At 60.1% G+C, this 22,838-nt stretch overlaps 1 protein-coding gene across 1 annotated transcript in view; it reads right to left on the reverse strand.

Moving 5' to 3' along the window:
* The window catches only part of SHANK3 (SH3 and multiple ankyrin repeat domains 3), a 727,758-nt gene that overhangs the window by 46,577 nt on the left and 658,343 nt on the right, over positions 1 to 22,838 (reverse strand). Inside the window, exons 20-23 of the mRNA XM_030541199.1 lie at positions 18,666 to 18,746; positions 13,111 to 13,134; positions 7,969 to 8,096; positions 6,552 to 6,657 (exon numbers count right to left, since the gene is read on the reverse strand). Of these exons, the coding sequence (XP_030397059.1) occupies positions 6,552 to 6,657; positions 7,969 to 8,096; positions 13,111 to 13,134; positions 18,666 to 18,746 (339 nt within the window). The remainder of the gene's footprint in view (positions 1 to 6,551; positions 6,658 to 7,968; positions 8,097 to 13,110; positions 13,135 to 18,665; positions 18,747 to 22,838) is intronic.

Genomic DNA, 22,838 nt, shown 5'->3' on the forward strand with positions numbered 1-22,838 from the left:
CAGGAACGCGTCCAAGATCGATTCCGAGGAGAGACCCTGGGAGGAGCAGAACACCTGGCATTTCCTGCTCTCGCGGTGAGCGAACAGGTCTGTGTGAGGAAACATCTCCACTTCCGGAAAGCGGGACGCCTCACATGGGGCAGAGTGATCACTCGTAAGACAGGAAAGACCTGGTGAGTCAAAGAGTTAAGATGTTCCGAGCGCCTGGGAGAAAGGACGTCGCCAGCTCCATCGAGTGTGCCATGCAAAAGACCCAGAAATGGATGGCCTCCTGACAAAAAAGGGGGGAGGACTATGTCCCTCCCTGGATACTTATGAAGCACATGGCCGTTGTGTTGACTGTAAACACCGAGATACAACGGCCTCGCAGCTGCCGCTGGAACCCCTGGCACGCCAGGCGGACTACTCTCATTTTTGGGGCATTGATGAGGAATGCCAGCTCCCTAGAAGACCAAAGGCCTTAAGCTCGGAGGTGACCATGAGCACTCGAGCAGAGAGATGATGCGTCCGTCGTCAGGGGCAGTGAGGGCTGGGGCGGATGAAACCACATCCCTGCCCACACCAGGGAGGGAGTTAGCCACCACTCTAGGGAGCCTAAGGTGCTCTAGGGAATGGTGACCACCATGACCATTGGCTCCCTGTCCGGGTGGTACGCCGAGGTGAGCCGGACTTGGAGAGGACGGAGGCGGAGCTTGGTGTGTTTGGTTACAAACTTGCGGGCAGCCATGGACCCAGGAGACTGAGACAAGAACGAGCCGAGGTCGTTGGGAAAGCCTGCAGACCTCAGATGATTGTTGCCATCGCCTAAAACCGCAGTTGTGACAAGCAGGCTCCAGCTAGGCAGGAGACCAGGATAGCCCCTAGGAAGTCCAACCTCTGCGTGGGAACCAGAGTGGATTGCTCTATAGTAATCATCAGGCCTTGACCTGTGAATAAGACCGTGACGATGCCCACACGCTGAGTGGTTTGTGTCTCAGAGTCTCCTCGGATAAGCGAATCGTCCAGATACGGAAAAACGCATATCCGACATCAGCGACGGTAGGCGGCGACTATGGTCGTAAACCAGAAGTACCGACAGTTGGCTAGAAAGCGGAGGTATCTCCTGTGCGGAGGGAAGATGGCGTTGCGAAAGTACGCGTCCTTCATATCCAGGGCGGCATAGTAGCCCCCAGGAGGCAAGGATGGAATAATGGTTCCCAGGGATACCGTGCGGAACTTCAACCTTATCCTAAACCGGTTGAGTCCGTGCAGGACCAGGAAGGTCTGAGACCTGCGTTCGAGTGGGGGACTAGGGCATAACGGGAGTAAAACCCCTTGCCCCTTTCGTCCGCTGAAGGGGGACAGGGCTGGAGCAAATTAAAGGTGGTACCTATGCTCCATCGTGCGCAGGACCCAGCAATCTGAAAGTAACTGGGGCCACGCCAGGAGAAAGCGGGATCGGGATCCCGGCCTGCGACTGGTACACCGCCCTCAGGCGAACCTTGGAAGGTCCGTCTTTGGTCCCAGTGGTAATTGCGAGGGACCTTGACTTTGGCTCTTTAGGGGTCCTGACGTTCGTCTGCGACCACCTTGGCCTTGCCGTTTGCCAGAGTTCTGCCTCTGGCTAGGTACAGAGTATGGCGGCTGGGGCCAGAAAGGCCTGCGTTTGGTCGCTGGCGTATGCATGCTGAGAGAGCGCATTAGGACCCTATTGTCCATCAGGCTTCGCAGCCTGGGGCTGTCTCTGCCGCGAAGAGGCCTTTACCAGCAAAGGGTAAATCCTGAATGGCATACTGCAGCTCCGGCCGGAGGTATGAAACCTGAAGCCATGAAATGCACCTCATGGCGACACCCAAGGCCAGAGTCCTGGCCGCAGAGTCTGCTGCGTCCAACGAGGCCTGGAGGGACGCTCTGGGAACCTTCTTTCCCCTGTCCTCCAAGACGGCAGCGAACTCCTGGTGGGAGTTCTGAGGGAGAAACTCCTTCACCCAGGTGCTATAATTATTGCAGCTAAGCAAGGCTTGTTGCTTTGCTACCCAGAGCTGCAGGGCCTCTGCAGAGTACACCTGGCGGCCAAGCAGGTTCATTCGCCAAGCTTCTTTCGGCTTCGGGGCTGGCGCCCGCTGGCCATCATATGAGAATCGTGGTCCTGAGCATAAAATCTGCGCATATGGGATGACACGGATGCGTGTCCGGACGGCCATGGAGATACTAAAAGAAGGCACAGGCAGAGTCTCTGACTCATTCGGACCTTGCCAACTCGGCACCGGGGACCGGCACCGGGAGGCGTATCGGTACCTGGAACGAGATCCAGACCCGCAACCAGAACGGTGCCGGGAGGTCGACCGAGATCTCGAGGCTCGGGGAGAGGCTACAGGAGTCAAGGCACCTGCCGCGGTGCCAGGAGTCGGAACGGTGCCGATAGCGGGTCGGCGAATGGGATACCGACCGGTGCAGCGAGTGAGACCAGTACCGATGAGGAAAACAGCACCGGGACTGCCAGTGGTGTCCGGCGTGCCGACAGGACTTGGAGTGTCTGCAGGACCGTGATCATGAACGGTGCCGCTCTGCTGTGCTGACAGAGGACGGTCACATGAAGAGACTGTATTACCCGCACCGGCGGTGCCGGGGTCAGGCAGCATCGACTCTGTCATGGCACTGAGAGCCCTCGCCGTTGGTAACGTCTCCGGCGTGGAGGGAACAGCAGGCTCAACCCTAGTGCATAATGGGGAGCTGTCAGGCACCGGATTCGACGGCCCTCGTGGGACCGGGATCAACGGTACCGAGGTCGTCAGAGCTTCGGTAGGTGTCGGTGCCGGGCGATCCGAGTTAGATAAGCTGTCTGGCTGCGGTGCCATCAGCACGGAAGCAGCAGGAGCAATAAGCTCAACCACAGCGCGTGCCGGGGAGCCGTCGGGCACCGGATTCGATAGCCCTTGTGGGACTGGAATCGACGGTGCCGACGTTGTCGGTGCCTCAGAGGCGTCGGTGCCGGGCAATCCGACTTAGACTAGCCCTCTGGCTGCGGTGCCGTTGGCACGGAAGCAGCAGGAGCAGTAGCTCAACCACGGCGCGTGCCGGGGAGCTGTCAGGCACCGGATTCTACGGCCCTTGTGGGACCGGGATCGACGGTGCCGACGTCGTCGGTGCCGTAGCAGGTGTCGGTGCCGGGCGATCCAACTTAGACGAGCTCTCTGGCTGCGGTGCCGTTGGCACGGAAGCAGCAGGAGCAGTAGCTCAACTCCGGCGCGTGCCGGGGAGCCGTCAGGCACCGGATTCTACGGCCCTTGTGGGACCGGGATCAACGGTGCCGACGTCGTCGGTGCCGCAGCAGGTGTCGGTGCCGGGCGATCCGACTTAGACGAGCCCTCTGGCTGCGGTGCCACTGGCACGGAAGCAGCAGGAGCAGTAGCTCAACCACGGCACGTGCCGGGGAGCCGTCAGGCACCGGATTCTACGGCCCTTGTGGGACCGGGATCGACGGTGCCGACGTCGTCGGTGCCATAGCAGGTGTCGGTGCCGGGTGATCCGACTTAGACGAGCTCTCTGGCTGCGGTGCCGCTGGCACGGAAGCAGCAGGAGCAGGGGGCTCAACCACGGCGCGTGCCGGGGAGCCGTCAGGCACCGGATTCTACGGCCCTCGTGGGACCAGGATCGACGGTGCCGACGTCGTCGGTGCCGGGCGATCCGTCTTAGACGAGCTCTCTGGCTGCGGTGCAGTTGGCACGGAAGCAGCAGGAGCAGGGGGCTCAACCACGGCGCGTGCCGGGGAGCCGTCAGGCACCAACAGGAATCGTAGGCTTTCTCGACCTCGGAAGAAGGGAGCGGTGCCGAGTCGACATCGGTGCCGGCGACGGCCGGTGCCGAAAGGCCTTGGTAGTACCGGCGGGGTCCGGTGCCGAGGAGGTGCTTCTGCCCACCGCTTGAACATCGCTCGGCGCCCAAGGTGGAGGGGTAAGTGAAAGTCCCGCACCTTTTTGTTCTCGGCTTAAAAGCCTTGCAAATGGGGCACTTAGCTGTCAAGTGTGATTCCCTGAGGCACTTCAAACAGGAGTCGTGTAGATCTCCCTTCGGCCGCGGCTTCTGGCAGGCCGGGCCCATTTTAAAACCCGGTGAGCCATGCATGGGCTCCGGCACCGGGTTCATGGAAGGGGTTACTTCCTGAAACCCGCTAACTAAACTAACCATGTTAGCAAAGAAAACACGTATAACTATACAAATATATATATAAAAGGGTTATAACTGCATAACTATGTACGAGAAATACGAGTAGCTAGGGAAGTGGAGGTCAGCTAAGCCGCGCTCCACTGTTCCAACAACCGACACGGGCGGTAAGAAGGAACTGAGGAGCGGGTGGGCCGGCAGGGGTATATATCAAGCGCCATGGTGGCGCCACTCTAGGGGGCGACCTGCCGGCCCACTGAGTTGCTAGGGTAAAAGTTTTCCGACGAACGTGCACGTGCGGCGCGTACACCTAACTGGAATGGATATGAGCAATCACTCGAAGAAGAACCTGTTTTGTGTTTCTTTGCGATTCAGGGTCAGATGTACTTTGATAAAATGGCTGCTTTGCATTTCACTCCCTGCATACTGGATACCTTAGCATAGTGTTGTGATTGCTTCCACATTTACTGCAAACAAAGCTGGTCTCTGTATTCTGTCCTTATACCTGGATATACTGCAGGTCATTCTCCACTTGTTACCACTTTCTGGTGGGAAGCAGTTTTTGCTCGTCCTGTAAATATCTCCTGTTTCTGGCAAAGGCAAGTCCACTTCTTGCACTAACCTTGTTTTGAGCTAGTTATTAAACCACAATAACTCAGTCTCCAATTGGTCCACTGTTTAATTGCTCAAATTGACGTGCCTTAGCATATTCCGCAGGTTGGAAACGCTCTCACTGTGTAGCTGGTTCCTAGTAAAACAAACAAGCCCTTTCTGTGTGACCCTCTGGGGTATCTGACATGGGAATGGCTCTGTCTAGCAGTCTGCACTTCTCCTCATGCCTCCACGACGATGCGCTGTAGATTCTCTCCGCCTGTTGAACCAGGCACCCTCAGATTTCTTTGCAATGTAACTTGCTTCCAGGAGAATCTGGGAGTGCTGGAACCACATCCTTCAATTTTCTGCCAGGCTCATTTCCAGACTGGGAGGTTCTGGTGGTTCATTTGCTCCCATTTTTGCCAGAGAGCATGTTTTCTTCTGGCAGCATGTAAATAAGGATGTAACACACGGGGGTGCTGGTAAGAGAGAGAACTTTCTCTCTTGTCCCCGTCACAGGGATGGATCAAGGTTATTGTAGGTTAATACCCCTGTTACATGGTAGGGGTCAGTATCTACTACTCTTTTCTCTCTCCTTCCTACCTCCTTCCCCCTCAGCTTCTCTCTCTTATGAAACAACCTCTCCCCTTCCCCACTCCAAACCTGACTGCCCCCCACAAGTCCCCACAACTAAGGGTTTGGCACAGAAATAAAACAAATATATTTATAATTACCAAGAAAAAAACAAAAACAGACATGGAATTGACCGGTTTCTCCTGCCACCAGCTGGCTCACTTAGCTCCTGAGTTGTACCCCATAGCCTGAGTCTGCTTTGATCTCTATCCAGAGAAAAGGTCCCCAGACTTGGAGGGTGCAGCTGGGCCCAGGACAGCCCCCAGTGGGGGCGGGGAGGGACCACCACCCAGCCACCAGCTCTGCTCTGATCCCTCCGCTAGCTGCATCCCCAGCTCCCAGCCCCGTGCCCAGCCCTGCACCAGCCCCCAGCTTTGGCTTCTGGCCCTGTCTCTGTTCCTGGCCTGGGGCCGACAATGAGGGGGAGACCAGGAACAGAGCTGCAACTGGTCACGGGCCCGGTTACCAGCCCCCAACACAGCTTGTCTGTGGATTTGCCCTCGCCCCCAGCCTCAGCCCCTGGGTGCAGCCCTGCTCCTGGCCACAGACCCATGCCCAGCTGCAGCCCCAGCCTTGGCCCCCTTACCTCGTCCGTGTCCCCACCCTCCAACTATGGCCCCGGCTCTAGGGAGGCGGGTGTGTGTGGACAAGGATCGGGGCAGGGGGCACAGCCCTTAAAAGTTTGGGGACCACTGATCTAGACTGTATGCTCTTTGGGCTGGGGTGCGTGTGGATTACAGGTCCCCCTCTGCGCCAATCCACAGCAGACATGAGATGTGATAGCCCCTTCAGTGCTAGCGGGAGCAACTCCTGTTTTAGCTCTAGAGGTCCCCGGTCCATCCCTGGCATGTCAGCCACAGAGGCAGCCTCACTGTAACGTCTTTGCAGCACAACAGGGCTTCAAGCCTGGCCCTGGGCCCTTCGGACACCACTATACCACACAGTAATTTCATGCCTGGGCCTGGCTTCCTGGTGAACGGGATGCTGACATTTTCCTACCTCCCGCAAGGCTGTGAGTTCTTAGTCATTAGTATCTGACCAGGCTGTTGAGCTCCTGGGAAGGAAGGTGCTGGAGGAGGGCAGAGTGTTATCTGCTGGCTCAAGAAGCTCTCGTGGTCTGCAGCAGACCCTTCCCAGAGCTCACCGTCTCTAAGAACGGACCGCCCCCTCGTTTGCCTTACCTACAGATTTTGTCCGGGGAATTCCTTTGCGTAGGGACACGTGGGGTTTCTCGGCTCCCGGGAGAACTCCCGAGTGAGCGGCCATTCCCTGGCGTTCGAAGAGCGACTAGGAAAGAAACAAAGGTGGGAACGTCACTCTGACACCGTACTCCACAAACGGAAACAAAAGCTTCACCCACAGCACCGTCCAACTCTGCTACGTGGTGTGAAGGACAAGTGGGGCGCTAAGGTCAGGCCGGAACTCTGGGCAAAGCCCGTCTCTGGCTGTGTGTGTGCCGTGCCCTGATGCAGTGGGGCCTTCACACAGCCTGGGGCAGGGACCCTTCACTAACACAGCAGTCCAGGGGACATGCGTTCCCTTCCCTCTCGGCTCCCGCTGAGGCTGACAGCCAAAACCTCACTGATGTCACTGGGAGCAGGCTGCGGCCCCTGGAGCGTAACAGGAAGAAGCCCCATCCGTAGCGCTTATAGCGAATGTACAGTGCAAAGCTCACAGCCTCAGGGGCCCGCTCTCCCCCGAGCTCTGGCTCTGGCTCTCTTCTCTCTCAAGAACATCTCAGAACCCTCGGCCATTAGCTGCGCCTCCCTCCCATATGCCCATTTCACCGCTGCACTACCACCCCCCCAACCCCGCTGCAGTGAGGCACATGGCGCTTCCCCAGCACCTCAGCCGCGTCGCTGTCTGCTCCAGACACTGAGATCCTCCATCTAAAACTGCCTCAGCCTTCGCACTTCTCTCATGCCCTTCTTTTATCCGGAGTCCTCCAGCATTCCCAATGTCCTGTCCCACCTTGTCTCCGGAGCCTGAGTCCTCACTCCTGCTCCAATTACCTCTCGGACTGTCTTCCCTCCTGTATCATCTTCCCTAGATCCCAGACTCAACTCCCCAGTGCCCTGACATGCTGCAGCCAGCCTGCGCTCTCACTCCGCACAGACCTGGAGCAGTGGTCACTGGGTGACCGTCCATTGCCCAGTCACACCCAGCATTGCGACTGGCTTTGCAGATATCTCCCTGACATGATCCCCTGCAGCCTCTCCGCCCCCTCGCTCCCCTGCAACCTCTGGCCTCCCCTCTGCTCCCCCATCTCTCATGCAACCTCTTTCCCCCTCCAATCCCCCATCTCCCCTGCAACCTCTGGCCTCCCCTCTGCTCCCCATCTCTCATGCAACCTCTTTCCCCCTCCAATCCCCCATCTCCCCTGCAACCTCTGGCCTCCCTCCACTCACTATGCCCACCCATGTCCTCTCAGCCGATCTACCCACCCATCCCCACTCCAGCCCAAGAAAACCTCTCCTTGCTCTGGCTCCTTTGCACAGCTGCTTCCCCACAGCTAGACACTTGTCATAACATCCTGTGTCCTTGCTGGAGGCCAGGAAGCAGAACCCCCTCCCGCGCTCAGACGCCCTCCTGTCTCACACTGATCTCCGCTGGCGTGATGCGCCGGCTCGTGGGTCGCTGCTTCACAGTGGCTGCCCTGGAATCTGCTTCAACAATGTCTGCTCTCAGCGAGGGCTCAGCTGCTGCCAAGATCTCATCCAGTTTCTCTAGAAATTCAGATATAAAGCCAACCCAGTTAATAGGGCCCCTCACTCCCAGGCAGCTTTCCTGGGGCAGACCCAGCCTTGGGTGTGTGGCAGGGGCCAGTCTGAACTCTGCACTTGGGGATGGGCTACAGATCAGGTGGAGTTTATGGCAGCTCCTGCTCACTCTCCTCCTTTGCTCTAAGTCCTGCAATCCTAACGAAGCCCCCCCCGCCCCCAAGTCATTTGCCTACATTACATCCGGGTACAGGCTCATGTGTGAAGGCAGCACTAGCCAGTATGTCCCAGCGTCATTCCACCATGCACTGCCCAGGCCACGTCTGTATTGTCGCCCTCCCAAACAACAGGAATTTCTAAAGTTTCACCTTATTTACACTTTCTGGCTGGCCAACATCCGGGCTGGGTTGCTTTTTTAACTGCCAAATGTTGCTGCAGTTCTTTTCCCTAGGTTACCAGTGATGCCCTTCATCTAGGCAATTCTTGAGATTTTAAAAATCCGTCTATTGAAAAGACTGACCGTCCAGGTGGTGCTGCCAGGCTCGGCCAGCACCCATGTGGCACGGATAAATGTCTAGGCTCTGTCCAGCCTGGCTGCTGAACCTGGGTCTCTAGCTCTGTAGGCCTGGCCAGTCAAACAGAAGCTTTAGGAAAGGTGTAGAGTTTTGAATGTCAGGGTTGCTGCGTCTATAAAGAACACAGACAGCTCAGAGGTTCAAAAAAAGCACACAGAACAACTCCACAGTGGATGCACCGGCTAGGCAAATGCTGCAGTGCTCACTGAGGGCAGCAAAACGAGCCACGTTTGGCATTGCTAGGCCAATAATTCTTGCTTTTAGATGGGGGAAAAAACGAGAAAACTTGAAAACCCCTCAAATTTCCAGCAATCCGGTCTGCAGTGGGGCCCGTGACAGCAATCAAACCCATGAATCCTCTGCCAGCAGCAACCACAGCTGCCATCTCAGGCAGAGAGCTTCAGACTAAGTCTGCCTGAAAGCTACTCACCGCCGTGACTCCAGGGAGACTGCCATCTCTCCATGAACACAGCTCAGTCCCAGAGGCCTTGTCTACCTGGTGCAGCCGTTTGCACTAGTGAATCAGAGCTGCCTTACAGTTCGCACCAGTGGGGACCACGCAGGTGAGTCCCTGCACAGCATGTCGCTACGCTTTAGAACTCACGCCCCCTCTGCCCCCAGTGAGCATTGGCGTGCCATGATGACAAGCCCCTGGGGTGCCCATGGCACAGAGCCTCTAGGTCAGAGCTCCCCAAACTGTGGGGCGTACTCCATTTGGGGGAGCATGGATGGGGCCTGGCCCAGCCCCCATAGGGGCAGGGAAGGAGTGCCACCCCGCTTTGCTCCTGGCCCCGCCCCCACTCCTGTCCAGCCTGGGCCCCTTCCCTCCCTCTGCATCCTCCTCCCACTCACTGGAGCCACTACTCCACTCTCACTCCAGCTCAGGGGGTTGGGGGGGGCATGGGACCACGGCTCTAGGTTTCCACAGGTGTGGAAGCTTGAGGAGCTATTAGATCCCTGCTGGGCTGGTCACCCAACTGCAAACTCGCTGGGGCAGACCCCTGGCACCACTACCCGACAGACGGAGAGAGCAGTCAGGAGCCAGAGACTGATGGGATGGGAGGCACTGGCCATGTGCAATGCCTCTCTGGGGTGGTGGACAAAGGTGGCTCCAGAACATTTGAAAGCCAAGGACTTGGCCTGGGCGAGCCTGAGGAGGAAGGTGGCCCACCCCAGAAGACAGCCGTGGAACTCCGATTTAGCGCCTCTCTCTGCATGCTGGAACTACACTTCCTGTGGGGACAGCCAGGACCAGGCACTGTGCCCATCTCAACAGCCGCAGAGTCACGGCAGGAGTGTTGTGCACAGTCCCACCCACTGAGCCCAGGTGACTCTCTGCTGGCCCCTCCTGGGATGAGCCAAACCATCTGCTGGGCTGGCCAGTGGACAGGACAGCAAGTGCCCCCTCTACGGCTGCACAAAGCAGAACACCAGAAGACAGCAGGAGCGAACGGCCATGCGCTAAATTCTCTGCTGAACCGAGGAGATTGGAAATGTGCCTCATCGGCATCCTTGGCACCTGCGAGGGTACAACGCTGGGGCTGATGACACAAGCGACATGACAGTGAGGCTCTGAGCCCTGGGCACTCCCACCAGGAAAGCCTGATTCAAGTCCGAGCATTGTCCCTGTGACCGAAGGGCCTTTTGGCAGCAAGTGGCAGAGGCTCCCTGGGCTCTGGTATGTACATTCCAGTTCACTCAAGTGTCAGGCAAGCTCTTGACTGAAGCTGGGCTGTAGAGCCTTGCAGGGGACTGGGAACCCGCAGCCCCACTGCCACAAAAGTGGGAGCAGGTAAAATGTGTTTTGTTGGAGGCGGGACTGGGTGGGCAAAACCCCCAGCCTGTGGTGATTTCCGGGAAAGCAGTAAATCTTGCCAGTTTGTCACAAATGGAATTTCAGCAATGGAAAGAAAGCTTTTCTTTGTTTTTCAAATATAGGGTTTAATACTTAAATTTAAGTGAGGGATAGAAAGCAATTTGATGTCTACTATAATAGGAGTTAAAGTACTTTTTTACCCGGTTTACGCAAGATTTGTTTTACTCTTTTAGTGGTAAAAATTGTCTTTGAATTCGTATTAACGTATTTGGGTGTTTTTGTTTTGTTAGTAGCGTGGGAGAATCTGTCTCTCTTGCGGGATTTGTGGGATCCTAGGTTTTGGCAGCTGGGAGTGGGATAAAAACGCAAGAGGCAACGCAGGAGCGAGGAGGAGTGCGAGTGGGTATTGTGGGTGGGACAGGAGCGGGATTAAAAAATAGCCCCGTGCCAAGCTGTATTGGCTGTCATAACCTTTGTGGCGCGCATGCAGGCAGTATGTAAGGAGATCCCTGTATCTACCGGACATTCTGACGTTAACGGCAGGTCTCTCGGAGGCAGTGTGCTTTGAGACAGATGTCTCCACACCTTTGTGGCGCACATGCAGGCAGTACGTAAGGAGATCCCTGTATCTACCGGACATTCTGACGTTAACGGCAGGTCTCTCGGAGGCAGTGTGCTTTGAGACAGATGTCTCCAGACAGGAGTCACACATCTCCCTGGCTAGCCATTGCATGTTGTGTGGCTTACAACAGAAGTCTATTCTCTCACTGAGTCAAATAGGGGTCTTTGGAAGGAAAATTAACAGGAAGAGGTAAACAGCAGGAGGCAGGGCACCCTGTTTTTAGGTGAAGCTCAGTGGTCTGGGCTGACATATCCGGGGTACAGAAAGACCCCCTGGCAACCTTCATGGGGGGGGGAGTAAGCTGCCAGGGGGTTTGGGCCCATGAAGGAAGGGTCTCAGCCATCCTGGTGAAAGACGCTGTGAGAAGGCCTTTGGGGCGAGCAGGACCTTATTGGACAACCCTTCGTTTCCAATATCCCCTCTGCCATCACACGACTTGGATCTCTGTTAACTAAACACAATGTAGATGCTGTGTGGTAAGCGGGGCTATGATCCAGGTGTCACACTGTGTTGTGTTCCTTTGGGAACAGCAGGACTGGCAATTCTGTGAGCAGCTTGTGGGTCGGGGCTGGGCTGTGCAGGGGCTGCTTGGAACACTTGCAGGAGGAGTGTCTGGCGGTAGCCTGCACGAGGGACAGTGGAGCCGCATGGCATGGGAGGGAAGTGCTTGTGTTGCTCGTGGCCATTAGGGTCGGGGAGCTGACTGCTGGCAGGCACTGACACGACTCCCTTACGTTCAGAGCGGGGGGTAGCCAGGTGCCTCGCGGACCTGAGTGCCCGGGAAGCATCATAGTTGTCCTTCCAAATCTCCTGTAATGAATTACAGTTCGGTGGTGCCATGAGAGTGGGAGGAGAGAACTGTCATTAACAGCCACATGCCTCTGTGGTGCCCTGGCACGAGCTAGAAAAGCCCCATGAAGTCACGCCTCGCGTGTGCCCTGCAGCCGAGAATGTCTGCCAAGGCAGAGGCCAGTTAGTTCAATGGAGATCCCAGGAGAAGGGCTCCCCCCCTCCTGCCCAGAGGGACATTTCCCCAGCTGACAGAGCTGAGCATTACCAAACAGCAACTCAATGTCCTCATTTTCCTCCCAGGGATCCCCCTTAAACAGCCCCTCCCTCTCTGTGCATCCCCTCTTCCTCTCTGGCCCAGCTGAAAATCAGAGGGGATACTCAAGGGCACCCCAATTTCTGTACTTGTGACCAAGACTGGGCATTTCCCTGGTGCTTAGCTGGCCCCTCCCTCGCAGGGAAGGAGAGGGGATGTTGGTCCCCCACATCAGCTTGCCCTACATTCCTGCTGCAGCAGCAGAGTTCTACCTTTGTAACCATTATAGCTGGCATCAGACTTCCAGGAGAGCTGGAGATTTGGTAACATCCTCCTGCTCCAGCCCTAGCCTGCTGCCTGCCTCCCTCCAGGACTTGGGGTGTCAGCGCACAGAAACGCAGCACCATGGGATGGGCCTTGCCCTGCCGACCTGTCCATGCAGGCAAGGCAGAGGGTTTGCACCTAGTAGTCAGTGTGGCCAGGTTAGTGGTCATTATTTCATCCAGCTGTGAGTTCCAGGGGCCAGGATGGGGTAGCACCCAATGGTCCCCTATGCATGATGATCCTTCAGGGGCTGGTTTCGCTGGGCCACAGGCCAGGCACAAAGCACACTGAAGCCAATGGAAGATTGTGGCCTATCAGCTTTACCCCACCCTGCGCAGGCATGAATGACGTAAGGCAGGGAAGGACCAGGGCCTGGGATTCTGGGAATCTAGCTGACAAGGGAATTCCCCATTCTGAGCATCTGGGCACGGGGCTAGTCACCTCTCTGCTGCTGCACTCTGCTCTGTTGTCGTGCATGGGAACCTCAGCCCTGCTGAGAACTGAGGGTGGGGCAGCCCTGACCCACTTTCTGAAGGGATGGGGGGAGCAGCAAGGGGTTTCTGGGAGGATTAAAGCCAGGGAAGTTGTGGGATTCAGCAGGGATGGGACGAGCTCCCAGGTTGGGCAGTTTCACTCACCCCCATTTCTCCTCCGCATTGAGGCTTGGAATGAAGAAGCAGAACACAGGACATGAATGGCATGCACAGTCCCTGCTCCCTGTCCCACTCGCTCCTCGCCAGCTGCCCTCCCTACTCTGCCCCACGCTCCCGGCTTCTCAACCCCCGGGGGCACACTGGGCCCACCTGGCTCTGGCCAGGCAAGGGGCAGCTCTCCATGCAGTTACCTCCTAGCTTCTGCAATGGGCAGCGCAGTGTATCAGGGCTCAGACAGCCCAGGGGTCTGACCCACCCTCATGTCTCCAGTGTGGGGCCAGCACACGATAATGGGGCTCTTTGCAGCCCCTCTGTGGGAGTGGGAGGGCCATGGTGTGGCACCGCGACTCGCAGCATGACAGGACACGAGGCCAGGCCGACTCTCCCATGTCCCACCCTCAGCCCAGGCAGACCTGAGCCCAGCCCTCTCTGGCCAGCGCTAGCCCAGAAGGAGAGATGATGGCAGAAGAGGAGCGGAGGGAGGCCTGGACAGGGTTGGATACCTGAAGTCCTGGAGAAGACAAACACCAAGAAAGGCCTCTCGGAAGGAGGCGACTTTAGCCCCCACTGGTAACGGGGGCTCACGAGGAATATACCTTTCTCCACTGGGCTGAAATGGTATGGTCACAGAACCCATGAGTGCACCCTCCCATCATGGGCCCTCGCCTTGGGTACATGGACTGATCTGTGAGACCCAGAGCAGAGAACAGCTCCTAACCTCCCCCCGGGAGAGGTGAGGGGACAGAGACCAGCCCTTAACCTCCCCCCTGGGAGAGATGGGGGGACAGAGACCAGCCCCTAACCTCCCCCCTGGGAGAGATGGGGGGACAGAGACCAGCCCCTAACCTCCCCCCTGGGAGAGATGGGGGGACAGAGACCAGCCCTTAACCTCCCCCCTGGGAGAGATGGGGGGACAGAGACCAGCCCTTAACCTCCCCCCTGGGAGAGATGGGGGGACAGAGACCAGCCCTTAACCTCCCCCCTGGGAGAGATGGGGGGACAGAGACCAGCCCTTAACCTCCCCCCGGGAGAGATGGGGGGACAGAGACCAGCCCTTAACCTCCCCCCTGGGAGAGATGGGGGGACAGAGACCAGCCCTTAACCTCCCCCCTGGGAGAGATGGGGGGACAGAGACCAGCCCTTAACCTCCCCCCTGGGAGAGATGGGGGGACAGAGACCAGCCCTTAACCTCCCCCCCGGGAGAGATGGGGGGACAGAGACCAGCCCTTAACCTCCCCCCTGGGAGAGATGGGGGGACAGAGACCAGCCCTTAACCTCCCCCCTGGGAGAGATGGGGGGACAGAGACCAGCCCTTAACCTCCCCCTGGGAGAGATGGGGGGACAGAGACCAGCCCCTAACCTCCCCCCTGGGAGAGATGGGGGGACAGAGACCAGCCCTTAACCTCCCCCTGGGAGAGATGGGGGGACAGAGACCAGCCCCTAACCTCCCCCCTGGGAGAGATGGGGGGACAGAGACCAGCCCTTAACCTCCCCCCTGGGAGAGATGGGGGGACAGAGACCAGCCCTTAACCTCCCCCTGGGAGAGATGGGGGGACAGAGACCAGCCCTTAACCTCCCCCCCTGGGAGAGATGGGGGGACAGAGACCAGCCCTTAACCTCCCCCCTGGGAGAGATGGGGGGACAGAGACCAGCCCTTAACCTCCCCCCTGGGAGAGATGGGGGGACAGAGACCAGCCCTTAACCTCCCCCCTGGGAGAGATGGGGGGACAGAGACCAGCCCTTAACCTCCCCCTGGGAGAGATGGGGGGACAGAGACCAGCCCTTAACCTCCCCCCTGGGAGAGATGGGGGACAGAGACCAGCCCTTAACCTCCCCCCTGGGAGAGATGGGGGGACAGAGACCAGCCCTTAACCTCCCCCCTGGGAGAGATGGGGGGACAGAGACCAGCCCTTAACCTCCCCCTGGGAGAGATGGGGGGACAGAGACCAGCCCTTAACCTCCCCCTGGGAGAGATGGGGGGACAGAGACCAGCCCTTAACCTCCCCCCTGGGAGAGATGGGGGGACAGAGACCAGCCCTTAACCTCCCCCTGGGAGAGATGGGGGGACAGAGACCAGCCCTTAACCTCCCCCCTGGGAGAGATGGGGGGACAGAGACCAGCCCTTAACCTCCCCCCTGGGAGAGATGGGGGGACAGAGACCAGCCCTTAACCTCCCCCTGGGAGAGATGGGGGGACAGAGACCAGCCCTTAACCTCCCCCCTGGGAGAGATGGGGGGACAGAGACCAGCCCTTAACCTCCCCCCTGGGAGAGATGGGGGGACAGAGACCAGCCCTTAACCTCCCCCCTGGGAGAGATGGGGGGACAGAGACCAGCCCTAACCTCCCCCTGGGAGAGATGGGGGGACAGAGACCAGCCCTTAACCTCCCCCCTGGGAGAGATGGGGGGACAGAGACCAGCCCTTAACCTCCCCCCTGGGAGAGATGGGGGGACAGAGACCAGCCCTTAACCTCCCCCTGGGAGAGATGGGGGGACAGAGACCAGCCCTTAACCTCCCCCCTGGGAGAGATGGGGGGACAGAGACCAGCCCTTAACCTCCCCCTGGGAGAGATGGGGGGACAGAGACCAGCCCTTAACCTCCCCCCTGGGAGAGATGGGGGGACAGAGACCAGCCCTTAACCTCCCCCCTGGGAGAGATGGGGGGACAGAGACCAGCCCTTAACCTCCCCCCTGGGAGAGATGGGGGGACAGAGACCAGCCCTTAACCTCCCCCTGGGAGAGATGGGGGGACAGAGACCAGCCCTTAACCTCCCCCTGGGAGAGATGGGGGGACAGAGACCAGCCCTTAACCTCCCCCTGGGAGAGATGGGGGGACAGAGACCAGCCCTTAACCTCCCCCTGGGAGAGATGGGGGGACAGAGACCAGCCCTTAACCTCCCCCTGGGAGAGGTGGGGGGACAGAGACCAGCCCTTAACCTCCCCCCTGGGAGAGATGGGGGGACAGAGACCAGCCCTTAACCTCCCCCCTGGGAGAGATGGGGGGACAGAGACCAGCCCTTAACCTCCCCCCTGGGAGAGATGGGGGGACAGAGACCAGCCCTTAACCTCCCCCCTGGGAGAGATGGGGGGACAGAGACCAGCCCTTAACTTCCCCCTGGGAGAGATGGGGGGACAGAGACCAGCCCTTAACCTCCCCCTGGGAGAGATGGGGGGACAGAGACCAGCCCTTAACCTCCCCCCTGGGAGAGATGGGGGGACAGAGACCAGCCCTTAACCTCCCCCTGGGAGAGATGGGGGGACAGAGACCAGCCCTTAACCTCCCCCCTGGGAGAGATGGGGGGACAGAGACCAGCCCTTAACCTCCCCCTGGGAGAGATGGGGGGACAGAGACCAGCCCTTAACCTCCCCCTGGGAGAGATGGGGGGACAGAGACCAGCCCTTAACCTCCCCCTGGGAGAGATGGGGGGACAGAGACCAGCCCTTAACCTCCCCACTCCTTCTGCCCTGAGGCCTGATGGAGGGACTGGCTGCCAATGACCCCCCCAGGGAGATCAGAGCAGGGACTCTCACTAAATCTCCCCGCACAGAGAGATAATTCCTGCGTTTCTGGGGACTTCCCTTTCCATGCTGCGAGTCTGCACCCCCCACGCATAGAGAGCTGTGCCTGCCCTCACACAGGTGTAAGTACACGTTCGCACGCCCATCCTGTATGTGTGCACAGTGACTTGCTGGGTGAGTGCCTAGGCTGGCGTGTCCCATCAACGTGCGAGAGCAGTGCACGCGCACGGAACACGCCAGTCTCCGATGACGGGCTGCCGGGGGCCCAGCTCCGCGCTCCGTCACTGTGCATTCACCATCCTCAGGGACCCTCATCAAGTTAATCAGAAGGCCTGTGAGGGCAGGAGGCCTGGGGCAGAATCCTGTGACCACCAACATTGTGCAGCTGGGGCCCACATGTTCAAAGGGAAAAGCAAGAAAGAGGGGACGACCTGGACTGGCCCGAGGCTGTTCACAGCCAGCGCCTCCCCTGGCGGGGGCAAGGAAGCAGGGCCAGTCTAAAGCCAGCCACGGGCACAGCTGGGTGAGAAAGCCATGCTAGAGGGAGGGGCTGGGACAGGGAGACCCTCCCCACCCCAGTGTCTCTCCTCCCACTGCGTGACGCTCCGAGAGGCAGCGGTGGACACATGGCTACGTTTCAGTGTCCAGACAACGATGAGCCGGGCCCGGGGCAGGCAGGTACTGTGACAGATTGCTCCACTCAGAGCTCTTGGCTCCAGCGCTCAGCAGGCGCCTCGCTTCCAGCCCCGGGCCCCTGAACAGCACCCATCCGTCGTGCCAAATGGGCGTGCAACACAACTGGGGGCACAGGGGGTAAGGAGACTCCTCACTACCTCTGGTGCCTGCGGCTAGCTAGCACCTGCACAGGCCCGTGTCTCTGACCCAGCCGACGTGCACACCCCAGGAAGGCAGCACTGGAGCTGCCCCGCAGGGCACTGGGCAGACTGGGGCTTGGAACGGGATCACTTCTATGCATAGGAAACAAACTGTGACCCCCCCAGGCTGTGGAAGCCCTGACACACGTGGAAGTGTGTGCAGGGGGACGGCAGGCGGCCATGGGATCAGGGGCCTCTGCAGGAATGTCTGAGCTCCTGGAATTGGTGAGGGCTCCACGAGGACGGAGGGGAAGCGCTTGGGGTCTCCCTGGAGCACTTGGAAGCAGGCAGGGAAGGGGGGGCTCTGAGGTGACCCCAGGAACAGGGGGGGGAGGGGGAGGGTCCATGATGACACCCTGAAGTGGCGGGGGGGGGCTCTGTGGTGATACCTGGAAGTGTGGAGGACAGGGGGTCTCTGTGGTGACACCAGGAAGTGGGTGGGGGTGGGGGGATCCGTGGTGACCCCCAGAAGTGGGCAGGGGAGGGGGGTTCCGTGGTAACACTCAGAAGTGGGGGTGGGGGCTCTGTAGTGACCTCAGGAAGTGGGTAGGGGGAGGGGGGCTCTGTGGTGACCCCCAGGAATTGGGGGGAGGGGAGCTCTGTGGTGACCCCAAGCAAGTGGGGGGGAAGGGGGCTCCGTGGTAACCGCAGGAAGTGGGTGGGGGAAGGCAGGCTGCGTGGTGACCCCCAGGAAGTGGGTGAGGGGAGGGGGGCTCCATGGTAACCCCCGGAAGCAGGTGGGGTCCCCCTGGAAGGGCAGGAAGGCAGAAGACAAATACAGGGGGTGGGGGCTGCCGGGAACAGCACGTGTGCAAGCTGGGGGGATGTGCGGCTGCCTGGAAGCACTCTTGGAGGGCCCCACCCCCCAGCCCGCGCAGTGCCGACGCTGGGGAACGGGTGGTTCTGCGCAGGTTTTCTGCTCCTGCTGGCTTGTCTGCGCTGGCAGCAGTGACGCTTTGCACAGGACCAAGCAATGCAGAAACTGCCGTGTGTGGAGTGGTGCATGCGTCCCTCCAAGCTCCCCCCGCCCCAGGAAGCGTGTGCTGCGTGTGGCTTCCTGCTGGGTGTATCCCTGCACTTTCCATGTCCTGCACATGCTCCTCATGCACCTTGGCATTCCTGCGGCTGCCCCCGTGCCCCTTGCTTACCTAGTTCCTCCAGCTCGGCCGTCATGGACTTGGAGCGCAGCGTCAGGGTGGTGCTGGGGGCTCTCTTGGGAGGCGGCGGGGCTGAAAGGAAGAGAGATGGCATTTTGCACTTCTTGTCCAGGAACTTGCGAGGAGTGGCCAAGTGCAGGTGCCACTTCTTCTCCACAGCCTGGATCTCCTCGTACTCGCGGGACGAGGAGTCGCACTGCTGCAGAATCTTATTAAGGCTGCGTGTGGAAGCAAACTTCTTCATTGTCCAGGTCACAGGCTCCCAAGGGCACAGGGCAGCCCCGGGGCTGCTGAGGTCTGCAGGGGAGTGTCCTGTGCCCAGGTGATCACAGACCCTCAGCATGCGAGAGTCCAAGCCATGGTCCCTGGGCTGCTCGCACTCCTGAAGTGCCAGGAGATGCTCAGGTTGTGAAAGCCTCTCTCAAATTCACCCTCAGGCAGCTGGCTGCCTGTGTGACTTGGCAAACAGCTTGGCTGGCTGCTTCCCCTCCGTGCACGCCATGGGCGGAGAGTGGGAGAGGGGGACAGAGTCCGGGCTCTCAGCCTCTCACTCCCCAGCTCCTGGGGGGGTGTCCATCCTGCAGTGCCCAGCGCCCACCTCGCCCCGTCTCCGAACTCAGGCTGGATCCAGGCCCGGCTGCGGTGTCAGGGCCCCAGCGAAGGGCTGGAGATTGACGTCTCTGTGCCAAGCTGAGGGGCCACGTGGCGCATGTGGCAAAGCCCACGAGCAGTGGCTGCTGTGGCGAGGGGCTCCCTAGCCAGGCCCGCCGGTGGGTCTGCCGGAGAGAGGTGCCATGCCATGGGCTCACGGGAGTGGAGACGAGTTGAAGGCTTTTCCTCTTCACTTCAGGTGCCTCCTCCTCGCCTGCTCGGCTGGAACAATGCAGGATTCAACGCTCAGGCGTTACCATGGGAACCAGAGCTTCAGGCTGGTGCCGAGCTGCCTGCATCAGAGACCCCAACAGGGGCGGATTCAGGCGGAAAACGCTGTTCCCACACAGGCCTCCACTCGCCAGGAAAACAGGCAGACCTGGGCCGGGAGGAGAGGAGGGCAGCACGGCCAGAGCTCTGCGGCAGAGGGCACAGCAGCCTGGGCCTCTGGGCAATCAGAGCCTTGCAGAAGCAATATTCCTCCAGCCAAGGGGAGCCTGCCAGGGCGCAGGTGCCAGCCGGCTTGGTGAGGCCAGGGCCTGGGTACCAGCCGGCTCAGTGAGGTCAGGACCCGGGTGACAGCTGGCTCGGTGAATGCCAGGACCCAGGTACCAGCTGGCTCGGTGAATGCCAGGACCCGGGTGCCAGCCGGCTTGGTGAGGCCAGGGCCTGGGTACCAGCTGGCTCGGTGAATGCCAGGGCCCGGGTGCCAGCTGGCTTGGTGAGGCCAGGGCCTGGGTACCAGCTGGCTCGGTGAATGCCAGGGCCCGGGTGCCAGCTGCATTGGTGAGGCCAGGGCCCGGGTACCAGCTAGCTCGGTGAATGCCAGGACCCGGTGCCAGCCCACATACACTCTGCTAGAAAGAGCAGGTGTCCGGTTCCTAGCAGCCGCTGCCAGCCTGAGGCAGGGTCCCGCAGCAGGCCTGGGGAGGAAGCTGGTGCCGGAGAGCAGCGGAAGAAGAGGCTGGAGGCGTGGGAAGAGGAGGCGGAAGCGGCCCCGGCAGAGATCCCAGCACCAGCTCCTGAGCCTCAGTCTTTCCCACGACTCGTGCTCTGGAGCAGTGACAATATAATTACAGCTCTTAGTGTCAGCACAGAGCTGCCTTCCTCCCCCTCTCCTCGTGTCTTGCTTTCCGAGCGCCTCAGTCCTCCCTTTCCCTCAGCGCCTGGCGCCCAGCCACACTCCACACCAGAACAGGCTCCGCGCCCCGGGCTCCTTCGCCACACAGCCCCCGACTGCTAAACCAGCACTCGTTCTGACCTGCCCCCAGTCCACCACCTGCACCGGCAGCTGCCTCCCCTCGGCCCGACTGCCAGGGGATCAGATTGCTCAAACCTCCCCAGGGAGCTGCTGCCGGCTGGAAGGTCCACTCGGGTCCCACGCCTGGGGGAAAGAGGGGCCTCTCCCCTGCAACCACCCTCCTCCTCTAACAGCCTCCCGACGCTCCATGTGCCCCAGACACCTCCCTGGCTCAGAGCGGGAGAGAATCCCCACCCGGCACCTCCCCCTGCGGGCAGGGGGCACGAGCCCCACCCGGCACCTCCCCCTGCGGGCCGGGGGCACGAGCCCCACCCGGCACCTCCCCCTGCGGGCCGGGGGCACAAGCCCCAGCAGGCATCTCCCCCTGCGGGCCGGGGGCACGAGCCCCAGCCGGCACCTCCCCCTGCGGGCCGGGGGCACGAGCCCCAGCAGGCATCTCCCCCTGCGGGCCGGAGGAAACGGCCCACCCTGCAGGCATCTCCCCCTGCGGGCCGGGGGCACGAGCCCCAGCCGGCACCTCCCCCTGCGGGCCGGGGGCACGAGCCCCAGCAGGCATCTCCCCCTGCGGGCCGGAGGCACGAGCCCCACCCGGCACCTCCCCCTGCGGGCCGGAGGCATGAGCCCTACCCGGCACCTCCCCCTGCGGGCCAGGGGCATGACCCCCACCCAGCACCTCCCCCTGCAGGCCGGAGGCACAAGCCCCAGCCGGCACCTCCCCCTGCGGGCCGGAGGCATGAGCCCTACCCGGCACCTCCCCCTGCGGGCCAGGGGCATGACCCCCACCCAGCACCTCCCCCTGCGGGCCGGAGGCATGACCCCACCTGGAATCTGCTCTCTGTGCTGGGGACGTGATCTGCACCTCCTCTTCCAGGCCAAGGGCATGATCCCCACCCGGCACCTCCCCCTGCGGGCGGGGGCACGAACCCCACCCAGGACCTCTCCCTCAGGGCTGGGGACATGAGCAGCACCTGGCACCTCCCACTCCAGGCCAGGGGCACAATCCACTCCTGAAACCTCTCCACCCTTGAAGAAAAGCCCCTTTGGCCAGACTGGGAAAACCTCTAGAAGAAATTCCCTTCTCCTGACAAGCACTTTGCAAAGAGCTCCTCCTGCACAGAGCCTGGGAATTGCCAAAGCCTCCTGTGTCTTTGGGTCCACGCTGGGTGGCGTGTGGGTGCAACACCTTACCAAGGAAAGCCTATAAACTCAGGGCTGAATTCTCCAGTCCTCTACAGCTGCTTACGTAGATGGTCCGCGAATAATTCCCCTGCATAAAGCTGCCAGGCACCCCAAGGTCTGTGAAAGGGATGAGGCACAGGGCAAAGGGGCTCTGCCCTGTCCTCCATTGGCTACAGGGCCCAAGGGCCTCCGTGGCTCAGAATTAGGAAGCCACGCCTGGCTCCCTGTGGCCCCCCTCCCCTAATTCCCCTGAGCTCTGAGTGGAGATTCCAGCCCTCGATCTCTTGGTGAACAGTGGAGGGCCTGGCCTGGCAGAAGCTAGAGGGGGCACTTCAGAATGCCCTACGGAGCCAAAGTCCGGGTGGTTCTCTCAGCCCAAGGGGGAGCCCTGGATGTGCCATCCTAAGCCCGGGGTGCCCGGTACCACTGGTCTCTGATACGCTGTTCATTCTGTCCTGGCCGGAGCCACCAGCCTGAGACTTATCCTGTGCTGGGACACCTTATCCTGCTTTGTGCAGTCCAGTGCTCTGGCCGACGTGGTGCCCACAGGCCTGTGCTGAGTGCTGCAGTGTCTCCTGTGCTAAATGCAGCCCAGAAGTGTCTGCGCAGGCTGGCTGGTCTCGCCGCTGGTAGGCACCTCCGGCCTGGTTTAGTTCAGGCTGCACCTGGAGAGCCACTCACCTTCACTTCCATCCCACTGTTGCTGTGAAACCCCCATCTAGCTTCACAGACAGGAGCCAGTCTCCTGTCACCAGGGAGCAGCAGGCAGCGGCTCTCACCTTCGCTGGGCTGGGCCAGGGCAGTAAACAGGCCCTGGGTAACGAGCGGCAAAGAATCATCCACGAGTCCAAGGGCCATGCTGTGCCATCTGGCGAGGATTCGAGTGGTTATGGTGCCTGCACCAGGGGTACAGCTCTACAGCACACACTGCAGCCACTCACGCTTTTAGCTTTGGAGGTTCATTTCGGTGGTCAGCCAGCTCCCTCCGGGTTAAATGAGCCAGGCTGGTGAGGTAAGGGCCCCAGGGGAAGAGGCAGCTGAGCCGGGCCAGCAGGATAACAGGCCCTGGCAGC

This window comes from Gopherus evgoodei, chromosome 1 (assembly GCF_007399415.2).
Source record: "Gopherus evgoodei ecotype Sinaloan lineage chromosome 1, rGopEvg1_v1.p, whole genome shotgun sequence".
Taxonomy (NCBI): domain Eukaryota; kingdom Metazoa; phylum Chordata; order Testudines; family Testudinidae; genus Gopherus; species Gopherus evgoodei.